The 12,071-nt window shown below is 43.6% G+C and overlaps 1 protein-coding gene across 3 annotated transcripts in view; it reads left to right on the top strand.

Annotated features, from left to right (window-relative positions):
* Nucleotides 1-12,071, top strand: part of LOC124002942 (succinate--CoA ligase [GDP-forming] subunit beta, mitochondrial-like) — a 124,703-nt gene that overhangs the window by 53,782 nt on the left and 58,850 nt on the right. For all 3 annotated transcript variants that reach the window (XM_046310795.1, XM_046310793.1, XM_046310796.1), the window contains exons 3-7: nucleotides 1,893-1,992; nucleotides 2,979-3,069; nucleotides 5,762-5,914; nucleotides 6,876-6,965; nucleotides 10,570-10,666. In XM_046310795.1, coding sequence (XP_046166751.1) covers nucleotides 1,893-1,992; nucleotides 2,979-3,069; nucleotides 5,762-5,914; nucleotides 6,876-6,965; nucleotides 10,570-10,666 — 531 coding nt within the window. The remainder of the gene's footprint in view (nucleotides 1-1,892; nucleotides 1,993-2,978; nucleotides 3,070-5,761; nucleotides 5,915-6,875; nucleotides 6,966-10,569; nucleotides 10,667-12,071) is intronic.

The raw sequence follows: 12,071 nt of genomic DNA, 5'->3' as shown, positions 1-12,071 counted from the left end.
CTAGCCATTGCTTCCCATACTGCACCTTAATCGTCCTCATCTCTCACTCCTCTCCTCCTTCCAGAGGCGACCCGGTCTCGGTCCGTTCTACACCTTGCAGCACACCTCTTGTCAGGGCTAAGGAATAACATCTTCCTCATTGGCTCCCCCTTTTCTTTTAACAAAAGTAGTTTCCTAATTTTCTCTGTTCCGTCCCTCTGCTGCACATGCCCGTAGGACACTCCATTTCATCTTGCTTTGAACTCCAGTTTAATTTTGCGCTCTTGCAGTTCTTTCAATTGACATATTTATTAATGTATGACTACTCACAGCCCCTACATGTGCTCACCTTTATTCTCTCGGTCTTTCTCTCCTCATCCCAGGGCAGAACAGAGCTCACTAATTCAGTGTTGGTTTAATCCCTGCCATCTTGTCAGAGCCTATTTTGTCGGTGTCTTGTTCCTACTGGAACAGCCTGAGCCACTCCGCTTGAGGAGCTTTACTGAGAGTAAGAGAGCTTTGTTCCTGGCCCAAGGTCGACGTGCCTTTCTTTACATGTTTTGGTTGCCCCACTGTTAGCCAATGGTGGAACTCCCTGCCAGGATAATGATCGCTCAAGACCATATTACATCAAGTTGCACCAATTGAATAGAGGGAGCCTGTTCAGTGGGTAGCTGAATAGACAGCTCAGTGCTCTACCAGAGGTGCTCTCTCTTGGTGTAGAAAGGAGGACTTGGAGGTGACAGAGAGGGCAAGTAGGATAGGCCTATATGGTGTTAGCATTGTTAAAATGCCATAAAATTGCAATGGTCAGTCGAAACTCTAAAGAGAGTCAAATGACGCAAATTAACACATTGTTTAGATTGATACATGTTTGTGTGTCTAGCTTGTCTTTGTAATCTGTTTGTATGTATGTACCTTGTTTAGATTGATACATGTTTGTGTGTCTAGCTTGTCTGTGTAATCTGTTTGTATGTATGTACCTTGTTTAGATTGATACATGTTTGTGTGTCTAGCTTGTCTGTGTAATCTGTTTGTATGTATGTACCTTGTTTAGATTGATACATGTTTGTGTGTCTAGCTTGTCTGTGTAATCTGTTTGTATGTATGTACCTTGTTTAGATTGATACATGTTTGTGTGTCTAGCTTGTCTGTGTAATCTGTTTGTATGTATGTACCTTGTTTAGATTGATACATGTTTGTGTGTCTAGCTTGTCTGTGTAATCTGTTTGTATGTATGTACCTTGTTTAGATTGATACATGTTTGTGTGTCTAGCTTGTCTGTGTAATCTGTTTGTATGTATGTACCTTGTTTAGATTGATACATGTTTGTGTGTCTAGCTTGTCTGTGTAATCTGTTTGTATGTATGTACCTTGTTTAGATTGATACATGTTTGTGTGTCTAGCTTGTCTGTGTAATCTGTTTGTATGTATGTACCTTGTTTAGATTGATACATGTTTGTGTGTCTAGCTTGTCTGTGTAATCTGTTTGTATGTATGTACCTTGTATGGGAGTATTTGCCTGTCTATATGGATATGTTCTTTCAACTTTCTATAGGGTACCCTCTCTACCCTGTATTTGGGAAGTTGGCTTTAGTCTGTAATTAGCAGGGCAAGGGGAGAATATCATACTTGAGCTGGAGTACCCTTCCCCTCATCCCATCACGTACCTCTCCTCCTAGCCCCCTCTTTCCCTATATCCCCCCCTCTCCTCTAGACAGGACAGGAGCTAATGGAGACCAGGGTGATGGGTGAGATAACATTTTACTCAGAGACAGGGGAAGTGTAATGGGGTCTGTGATGATGTACCATTGGAGAGGTCTCATGCTCTTCTCCTCTCTCACCTGGCTGTCTATCTCTCTATCCTGCTGACAGAGCCCTTCTCTCTTTTTTCTAAACCCTCTCTCTTTCAGACGCCAAGGAGATAGTCCTGAAGGCCCAGATACTGGCTGGGGGACGAGGGAAGGGTGTGTTCAACAGTGGCCTTAAAGGTGGAGTGCACTTAACTAAAGAGTGAGTACCCCTGCCATCCGCCACCCGCACTCACTGAGGTGTGATTTGAGTAATGGCCCCTTTAGAGAATGGTTCTGTTCTATTTCTCTAACTACTGCTTCAGTTCTCCCTCCTAGACAGTGTTGCTTTCTCTCTGTTCCAGCTACCTACACAGGACGCTGCAATAAAAAGCTACATTTGCTACTTTAGGGAAAACTGCTCCCAATTAAACTTTGAAATAGTGAATTTATCATTGGGAAATTGCACTGTGCGCAACTCACTGAATCAGGTTATTGGAATTGTGATATACAGCTCTGATTCAGTGGAGCTCAATCGAATTGTGTTCTTCTAGCACATTGTTATAGGCCTATATTGGCCAGATTTACCTAACAATAATCTACTGTTTGTCTATCTTATATCACATCAACTAACATCTTCATTGGCCAGCTACTAGATTCATGTTTCATCTGCAAAAAAATTATCTAGCCAAGATAGCAGTGTGATAAGGCCTGAAATGTGATTTATAACATATGGCTACGACATATGTATCATTGTCACCCTTTCAGTATTTGGGATAACCAGAAACCTTTCTAAGTGAATCATCTGAAGTTAAGCCTCCCCAGACAGTGACTTGTGCACACAGTTCACTCTCCTAACATCTATCAAAGCAAAACACTACCTCAGTTTTCATTTGTATTTTATAGAAACCAGAGCAAGAAGCAGTACAGGAATGAGACTCGCACTTCCTTTAAAGAGCAGCCGAAACCAGGATATACTTTTTCAAGAGCAGTGCTCTGTCAGAACACATTACAATCACACTGCAAATGTGCTGAACCATGTCTTTGTTGAAATGAAAACGTGTCTCAGGAGCTGAAAATAATTACTCTGTTATCTGCTATGGTGATGTCCTCTATTTTTGGAAGATGTTTATCCTCTAGGTTTTTATCTGTAATCAAAGCACTATTAATGAAGTAGTTGTAATTGAGACACTCCTGTCTCTTCTCTAGCCCCTCTGTGGTGGGTGAGCTGGCCAGTAAGATGCTAGGCTATAGCCTGACCACCAAGCAGACGCCAAAGGAAGGAGTGGAAGTAAAAACGGTAAGTCATAGCTGGGGGTCAAATAACTTTTCTGTTTTTCTCATTTCAGGGTCATTTCAATTCAGTAATGCAGTTCCATGAAATGAATGAGTGCACAAGCATCGGGGTAATAATACATGAGTTGATATAGTTATTTTGTTCCTCTAGTTCTGGGGATAGGTCCCTGGTGGAGACATGCCATTTGAAGCCGGTGTCGTTTGTTGTGTTTGTGCTATTTGGTGTTATGGTTCACTGCGATAAATAATACATGTGAGTCAGGGCCTCTCTGAGACCAAAGTGTTAGTCACGTAAACACCCATTTCCAAGTGTCGCTAACAAGCAGGAATATTATTTTTCTCGCTCACACTGCAGCCCACCCAAAAACACACTTCCAGGTAATGAACCCTTCTCGGCCTGTAGCTTGGGTTTTTCCTCTCTCTCTCTCTCTCTCTCTCTCTCTCTCTCTCTCTCTCTCTCTCTCTCGCTCTCGCTCTCGCTCTCTCGATCGCTTTCTCTCTCGCTCTCTCTCGCTCGCTTTCTCTCTCGCTCGCTTTCTCTCTCGCTCTCGCTCGCTTTCTTTCTCGCTCTCTCTCGCTCGCTTTCTCTCTCGCTCTCTCTCGCTCGCTCTCTCTCTCGCTCTCTCTCGCTCTCTCACTCGCTTTCTCTCTCTCTCTCGCTCGCTTTCTCTCTCGCTCTCTCTCGCTCGCTTTCTCTCTCGCTCTCTCTCGCTCGCTTTCTCTCTCGCTCTCGCTCGCTCTCTCACTCTCTCTCGCTCTCTCACTCGCTTTCTCTCTCGCTCTCTCTCGCTCGCTTTCTCTCTCGCTCTCTCTCGCTCTCTCTCGCTCGCTTTCTCTCTCGCTCGCTCTCGCTCTCTCTCTGCTCTCTCTCTCTCTCTCTCTCTCGCTCTCTCTCGCTCTCTCTCGCTCTCTCTCGCTCTCGCTCGCTCTCGCTCGCTTTCTCGCTCGCTCTCGCTCTCTCTCTTTCTGCCTCTCTCTCTGCCTCTCTCTCTCTCTCTCTCTGCCTCTCTCTCGCTCTCTCTCGCTCGCTTTCTCTCTCGCTCGCTCTCGCTCTCTCTCTCTCGCTTTCTCTCTGCTCTCTCTCGCTCTCTCTCTCTCTCTCTGCCTCTCTCTCTAACTCTCTCTCTCTCTGCCTCTCTCTCTCTCTAACTCTCTCTCTCTCTCTCTCTCTCTCTCTCTCTCTCTCTCTCTCTCTCGCTTCTCTCTCTCGCTCTCTCTCTCGCTCGCTTTCTCTCTCGCTCTCGCTCTTTCTCTCTCTCTCTCTGCCTCTCTCTCTCTCTCTCTCACTCTCTCTCTCTCTCTCTCTCTCTCTCTCTCTCTCTCTCTCTCTCTCTCTCTCTCTCTCTGCCTCTCCCTCTCTCGCTCTCTCGCTCTCTCGCTCTCTCGCTCTCTCGCTCTCTCTCTCTCTCTCTCTCTCTCTCTCTCTCTCTCTCTCTCTCTCTCTCTCTCTCTCTCTCTCTCTCTCTCGCTCTGCCTCTTTAGTGAATTATGGCCTAGAGCTCCCCATTAATGCTTGTTTTCATTCCTGCCAGCCAGGCACACACCTCGCTCTGCTCCTGCCCCTGCTGCAAAGTTTAGGAGAAGTATCAAACTGCTGTCACATTTTTATAGAAAGAGCTGGCGGAGAAGGCAGTTCACTACCGCAATACCAGGGCTGAGGGGAAAGAGAGAAATATAAACACAAAAACTGTGAAAGCATTGTTGTGAGATGTCATTTCATATGGAAACATTAGCTGCACTATCTATCCATAGCATGTCATCTGTTAGATGAATGACAACACCATTTCTGATTTTTATTTTGTAAACTAAGCATATTGGAATATAACATTTATTAATTGCAGAAATGTATCATGATAAATGATCCCAGGGGGACCTATAGGCAGCCATGTGTCATGTATCACACACAAAAACCAGTCCACACTAGATTCATTTCCCCAAACGTGCAGACATTCACAGACAAGGGAGATATGATGCTACCTGCTGTTAGTGGCTATAGTCGCAGGCCCCTCTCAAAGCCCATCTCAGTTTAGATTAGGCCTGGGATCAAAGTAATAAAGTAGCCAGAGAGCTGCAGCGATTGAACAGAACCCAGGCCTCTTAACATAGCCCCCTTTAACAGGCTGTAATTATATTGTCAAGCTCTGTTTCTCTGAATGAAATCCAGGAGTGAGCTGTCAGCCTGCCATTGTAACACGTCCCCTTCACTTCACTATACTGCAGCCATCCTCTCCAGACACAGAGCGTTATCTCTATTGGCAGGACAGACCAGAGGTGGGGAGAGGGGCAGGAAGTGATAGAAGAGGAGGAGGAGGAAAGCATAGTAGATGGAGAGAGGGGCACAGAGAGCCAGTTCGATTGAGAGAAAGACCAGGAGAGGGTGGTAGTAGTGTGTAAAATAGATCAAGACTTTAAGCAGCCTATTTTCATGGGACATAGAGAAGAATCGTCCTCACGCTGTCCAAATAAACTCTGTCAAGTTAGGCCCAGGGAGCTGATAACAAACAAACAACTCATCTCTATCCCTTTGTCTTGCCATCAATCTCTCTCTTGTCTCCATCTCCCAGCAGTGTGCTTCATTCCCAGTATAGCCTAGATTTAGACCCATAAGTTCTCTGGGTTGTAATAATATGATCTGCTGTATCTGAGGCCAGTCTGTGATGTGAAGTTAGTAGACTGATTCTCTCCATACTGACCAGGTGATGGTGGCTGAAGCCCTGGACATCACCAGAGAGACCTACTTTGCCATCCTGATGGACCGGGCCTGCAACGGTCCCGTCATGGTGGGCAGTCCTCAGGGTGGGATGGACATAGAGGAGGTTGCTGACAAATCCCCAGAACTCATCTTTAAGGTACAGTACTGTGAGCTCTGCAACAGCATATGTTACAAATGACTAAAGATGTTGAAATCTCACCATTCACTGTACTTGTGATCCAATAGCTTAACATCTCTTTGAAAAAACTACTGTACAGACATCCCTGGTATCCCTGTACTTCTGTCACACCATTGTTCTCTCTCTCTCTCTCTCTCTCTCTCTCTCTCTCTCTCTCTCTCTCTCTCTCTCTCTCTCTCTCTCTCTCTGTCTTTCTCTCTATTTCTCTCTCTCTCTCTCTCTCTCTCTTTCTCTGTCTTTCTCTCTCTTTCTCTCTTTCTCTCTCTTCTCTCTCTCTCTCTCTCTCTCTCTTTCTCTCTATTTCTTCTCTCTCTCACTCTCTTTCTCTCTCTTTCTCTCTATTTCCCTCTCTCTCTTCTCTCTCTCTCTCTCTCTCTATCTATCTCTCTCTCTCTCTGTCTTTTCTCTATTTCTCTCTCTCTCTCTCTCTCTCTCTCTCTCTCTCTCTCTTTCTCTGTCTTTCTCTCTATTTCTCTCTCTTTCTCTCTCTTCTCTCTCTCTCTCTCTCTCTCTCTCTCTCTCTCTCTCTTTCTCTCTATTTCTCTCTCTCTCTCACTCTCTTTCTCTCTCTTTCTCTCTATTTCCCTCTCTCTCTCTTTCTCTCTATTTCCCTCTCTCTCTCTTTTCTCTCTCTCTCTCTCTCTATCTATCTCTTTCTCCTTCTCTCTCTCTCTGATTGGCACAATGAATCCCTTGATGGAGAGATCCCTTCTCTATGTTAGACTCTCATCTCTACAAGCGCCTGATAATTATAAGGCCATTGTTTCAGGCCCGTTTCTCCTTTCCTCACTACTGGCAGGTTTCCACCACTTAATTGCATATCGTGATTTCATATGAACATCCACTTTGTCATATGACCATCCAGTGTTTGAGTCTCCATTCTCTCTGCTTTCTCTTTCTCTGCTCTCGCGTACCACAGGAAGTTATAGATATTTTCGAGGGCGTGCGAGATGACCAGGCGCTCCGCATGGCAGCTAATTTGGGTTTCAAAGGACCTCTGGAAAGACAGGTAATAGGCCCGACAAAGCTCTCTGAGCCGCAGTGCAGAGAAGCAGAGTCGCGTACACACACCAAAGACCCACAATACTGAACTCAGAGCTGATAAAACCAGATAGGACACTGCCTGTCTACTGGGCTCTTGCTGAATTACAAGGTTCATAGATCCCAATAACGTCCTTGAACAACAGACAAAGCTTTATAAGATCAAATTGCATTCGTCACGTACACAGTTAACAGCAGGTATAATAGGTGCAGCGAAATGCTTGTGCTTGTTTACCGATATTAGGGGGAGTCCTCCCAAAATCATGAACATACGTTGCTGATGAAGCCAATTCTGGTCAGTGTAAACCGGGTCAGAGAGACACACAAAAAGACAAACCCCAAAATTTCAAATGTGATATTAAAAGTTCTTCTCCAGTTCCTTTTAGCATCATATTGCTAATTTCTATTCCTATCTATGAGCACATCAACTTAAAGAATTGGATTCTTTCAGAATGTTAAAATGCAGAAAAGGTATACATGAAATGAACATACACAATTGTCTGAGAAGTACACCCTGTGTAATACGAGCCTGTCTTGACATTGAGTTAGTAGCATAACACTATCCAGAAATTAAAACAATTTGCTACATACTTCCAACTGTGTCTTTTAAAGCACATTAGTTGCCACAGTCTTTTCAATTTTCTGCTAATTACAGTGGTTCTGCGTGTGGAATTAAATGTATGGTTAAATATCTTGGCTGCTTTGAAGAGTCTTGGTGACAATGTGTGTGATTGTGTGTGTCTGTCTGTGAGTGTGTGGCAGAGAGCAGTGCTTACAATGTTTTCTGTCAGGCTGTTTTCATCATCAAAAGAGCAGCTCGGTTCCAGGGACAGACAGAGACATCAGTTCAACCCCTGATTCTTTGAAAAGAGGATTCATTCCAATGACGGCCACTCTGATAGTAATGCTGCTCATTTTAGGATAAAGTGGCACAATAGACACATTGTAACTCTCATTCAGAGCTAATGCATTATATGTACACAAAGGCTGTATTATAGTAGTTTAATTACTTTTTTCATTAGGCTTAGTCATGCATTCAATTATATAGCATGCATAATACTATGATATGTGTATACAGTGGGGCAAAAAAGTATTTAGTCAGCCACCAATTGTGCAAGTTCTCCCACTTAAAAAGATGAGAGAGGCCTGTAATTTTCATCATAGGTACACTTCAACTATGACAGACAAAATTAGAAAAAAAAATCCAGAAAATCACATTGTAGGATTTTTTATAAATGTATTTGCAAATTATGGTGGAAAATAAGTATTTGGTCAATAACAAAAGTTTATCTCCATACTTTGTTATATACCCTTTGTTGGCAATAACAGAGGTCAAAGGTTTTCACACACTGTTGCTGGTATTTTGGCCAATTCCTCCATGCAGATCTCCTCTAGAGCAGTCATGTTTTGGGATTGTTGCTGGGCAACACAGACTTTCAACTCCCTCCAAAGATTTTCTATGGGGTTGAGATCTGGAGACTGGCTAGGCCAATCCAGGTCCTTGAAATGCTTCTTACGAACCCACTCCTTCGTTGCTCGGGCGGTGTGTTTGGGATCATTGTCATGCTGAAAGACCCAGCCACGTTTCATCTTCAATGCCCTTGCTGATGGAAGGAGGTTTTCACTCAAAATCTCACGATACATGGCCCCATTCATTCTTTCGTTTACACGGATCAGTCGTCCTGGTGCCTTTGCAGAAAAACAGCCCCAAAGCATGATGGTTCCACCCCCAATACAGGGCTAAGATTGATTCATACTACACCGGCTCCGACGCTCGTCTTATGTGGCAGAGCTTGCAAACTATTATTACAAAAGGAGCACAGCCACGACCTGCCCAGTGACACAAGCCTACCAGATGAGCTAAATCACTTCTATGCTCGCTTCGAGGCAAGCAACACTGTGGCATGCATGAGAGCATCAGCTGTTCCGGACGACTGTGTGATCACGCAGCCAACATAAGTAAGACCTTTAAACAAGTCAACATACACAAGGCTGCGAGGCCAGACGGATTACCAGGACGTGTGCTCCGGGCATGTGCTGACCAACTGGTAAGTGTCTTCACTGACATTTTCAACATGTCCCTGATTGAGTCTGTAATACCAACATGTTTCAAGCAGACCACCATAGTCCCTGTGCCCAAGAACACAAAGGCAACCTGCCTAAATTACTACAGACCCGTAGCTCTCACGTCTGTAGCCATGAAGTGCTTTGAAAGGCTGGTAATGGCTCACATCAACACCATTATCCCAGAAACCCTAGACCCACTCCAATTTGCATACCGCCCAAACAGATCCACAGATGACGCAATCTCTTGCACTCCACACTGCCCTCTCCCACCTGTACAAAAGGAACACTTATGTGAGAATGCTTTTCATTAACTACAGATCAGCGTTCAACACCGTAGTACCCTCAAAGCTCATCACTAAGCTAAGGATCCTGGGACTAAACACCTCCCTCTGCAACTGGATCCTGGACTTCCTGACAGGCCAGCCCCAGGTGGTGAGGGTAGGTAGCAACACATCTGCCACTCTGATCCTCAACTCTGGAGCTCCCCAGGGGTGCTCAGCCCCCTCCTGTACTGCCTGTTCACCCACGACTGCATGGCCAGACACGACTCCAACACCATCATTAAGTTTGCAGACGACACAACAGTGGTAGGCCTGATCACACACAATGACAAAACAGCCTATAGGGAGGTCAGAGACCTGGCCGAGTGGTGCCAGAATAACAACCTATCCCTCAACGTAACCAAGACTAAGAAGATGATTGTGGACTACAGGAAAAGGAGAACCGAGCATGCCCCCATTCTCATCGACGGGGCATATATGCATAGTCACATATATGCATAGTAACCATATCTACATGTACATACTACCTCAATCAGCCTGACTAACCGGTGTCTGTATGTAGCCTCGCAACTGTATATAGCCCCACTATTGTATATAGCCTGTCTTTTTACTGTTGTTTTATTTCTTTACCCTACCTATTGTTCACCTAATACCTTTTTTGCACTAATGGTTAGAGCCTGTAAGTAAGCATTTCACTGTAAGGTCTACACCTGTTGTATTTGGCGCCTTTGACACACCCTTTGATTTGATTTGAATTATCTTATCAGAAGCTTCTAAAGCCATGACATCATTTTCTGGAATGTTCTAAGCTGATTAAAGGCACAGTCAACTTAGTGTATGTAAACTTCTGACCCACTGGAATTGTGATACAGTGAATTATAAGTGAAATGATCTGTCAGTAAACAATTGTTGGAAAAATTACTTGTCATGCACAAAGTAGTTGTCCTAACCGACTTGCCAAAACTATAGTTTGTTCACAAACAAGTTATGGAGTGGTTGAAAAATGAGTTTTAATGACTCCAACCTAAGTGTATGTAAACTTCTGACTTCAACTGTGTACCACGCACTCACTCAGTAAAACATGACAAAATCACCTTTTTACGTGTGTTCAAAAGGTGATTTGCCATGTTATATTAAGTGTGTGCGTGGTACTGAGTGGCCTTGGCGGGTCTGCTGTTCAGAGGCATATTGTTGGGTAATTACTGTCCTCTGTGGAACTAACAGGCTGCAGATCAGATTATGAGGCTCTATGATCTGTTCCTGAAAGTCGACGCCACTCAAGTTGAAGTTAATCCTCTCGGAGAGACTCCCGAAGGACAAGGTACGGCTCTTTTTTTCTTCCTCTTTTTGGTGTCTACATATCAGAAGTTCTTTTTATCTGGGTCTGTCTGTGTTTGTTCTCTCTCCCTCTCTTTTTCTCTCTCATTTGCTCTCTCGCCATGGGAGTGTATTATGGGATTTTAGGTATACTGTATATTGTAGCATAACACTATCCTGAATTAAATCCAGAACTAATTGCCTCTTGAGTTAAACTCACAGATAAACTGATAGATGACACAAGTCTGCTTCTCCACAACTTTTGATGCATTGTTATGAAAAAAGTTATTGTCATAGGTCTGGTTCATCAGAGAGTGACAAGAAAATAACATATTGTAGCTTAGTATAATAATTGCTTATGAATATTGATGAGAGGTCTATTAATTTGTTGTGTACAACCAAGCTGTACTAGCAAGGCAGAAGCAGTGTTTCTGTAGACATTGAAAGTAGATCAACTTGTTCTTCATTTTGTACATACTCAACGAGGGATGGGAATCAAGTACCATGGATGTCTGTTTTTCAGTCGAGTTTGAACAACAAACCACAGTACTGAAGAACATCACTGTAGGCAGAAACTTACTGCATGTATTTTCCATTTTGGTCTATTATTTTGACTTTCATTTCAGTGTAACTGAACGCTCATCACCAGAGGGACGGTAAAACTAAATTACTGTTAATCTCTAAAAATGTGTTAGTGTTAATTTCGTGAACAAAAATAGTGACTAAAATATTTGTCAAACACCTATTTTTCATGGGCAATTGATGAGACTATAACTTACTAAATAGACACTAAACTAAAGTTGACTAAAACGAGCCAAAATTATCTAAAAAAAATTGTACTAGTAAGTGGACTGAGCAAGGGTTTTTGGAGAGATTGAGAGCTTTTCAGTGATAAGCACAATTAATATTAGCAGCACAGATGCGCAGCTCAGTTTCGTTGAGTGGGAAGGACAAGTCACACCCGGCAAACACAGCCTACATCAGGTGGTGAGCTGCAAGGGAGCAAGCAATGAGTGAGGTTCCGCCCCGGCTCTGCCTCTGATTATACATATCGCATGCGACTCTCGCTTCACCTTAGCTAACCAGTCACCACTAGCCATCTAGTTAGCTACCCTTTGTCTGGTTAAGAAACATAAGTTGCTTTTTCGAAATTAAAAACAGTAGCAGAATTGACTTGAATAGTAAAACAACAGTCTAGCTAGGTTTTTCTCTCCCTTGAGTAGGCTATAGAAAAGTAGGCCGTCTTTAAATTTGTAGTCTTGCTCAACTCTCCCACTTTTCCCACGGCATTTCATATACAGGTTCTGTATTCTAGACTCCCTCTTTTCTTCAGAGAAAATGTTTTAATTCTAGCCCTTAGGCTACCGTTCAAAAGACATGTCCCATAATACCGGCACTACATTGTTTGT

The sequence above is a fragment of the Oncorhynchus gorbuscha genome, linkage group LG18 (assembly GCF_021184085.1).
Source record: "Oncorhynchus gorbuscha isolate QuinsamMale2020 ecotype Even-year linkage group LG18, OgorEven_v1.0, whole genome shotgun sequence".
NCBI classification, from domain to species: Eukaryota; Metazoa; Chordata; class Actinopteri; order Salmoniformes; family Salmonidae; genus Oncorhynchus; species Oncorhynchus gorbuscha.
This window is presented reverse-complemented; position numbering and strand designations above follow the sequence as displayed.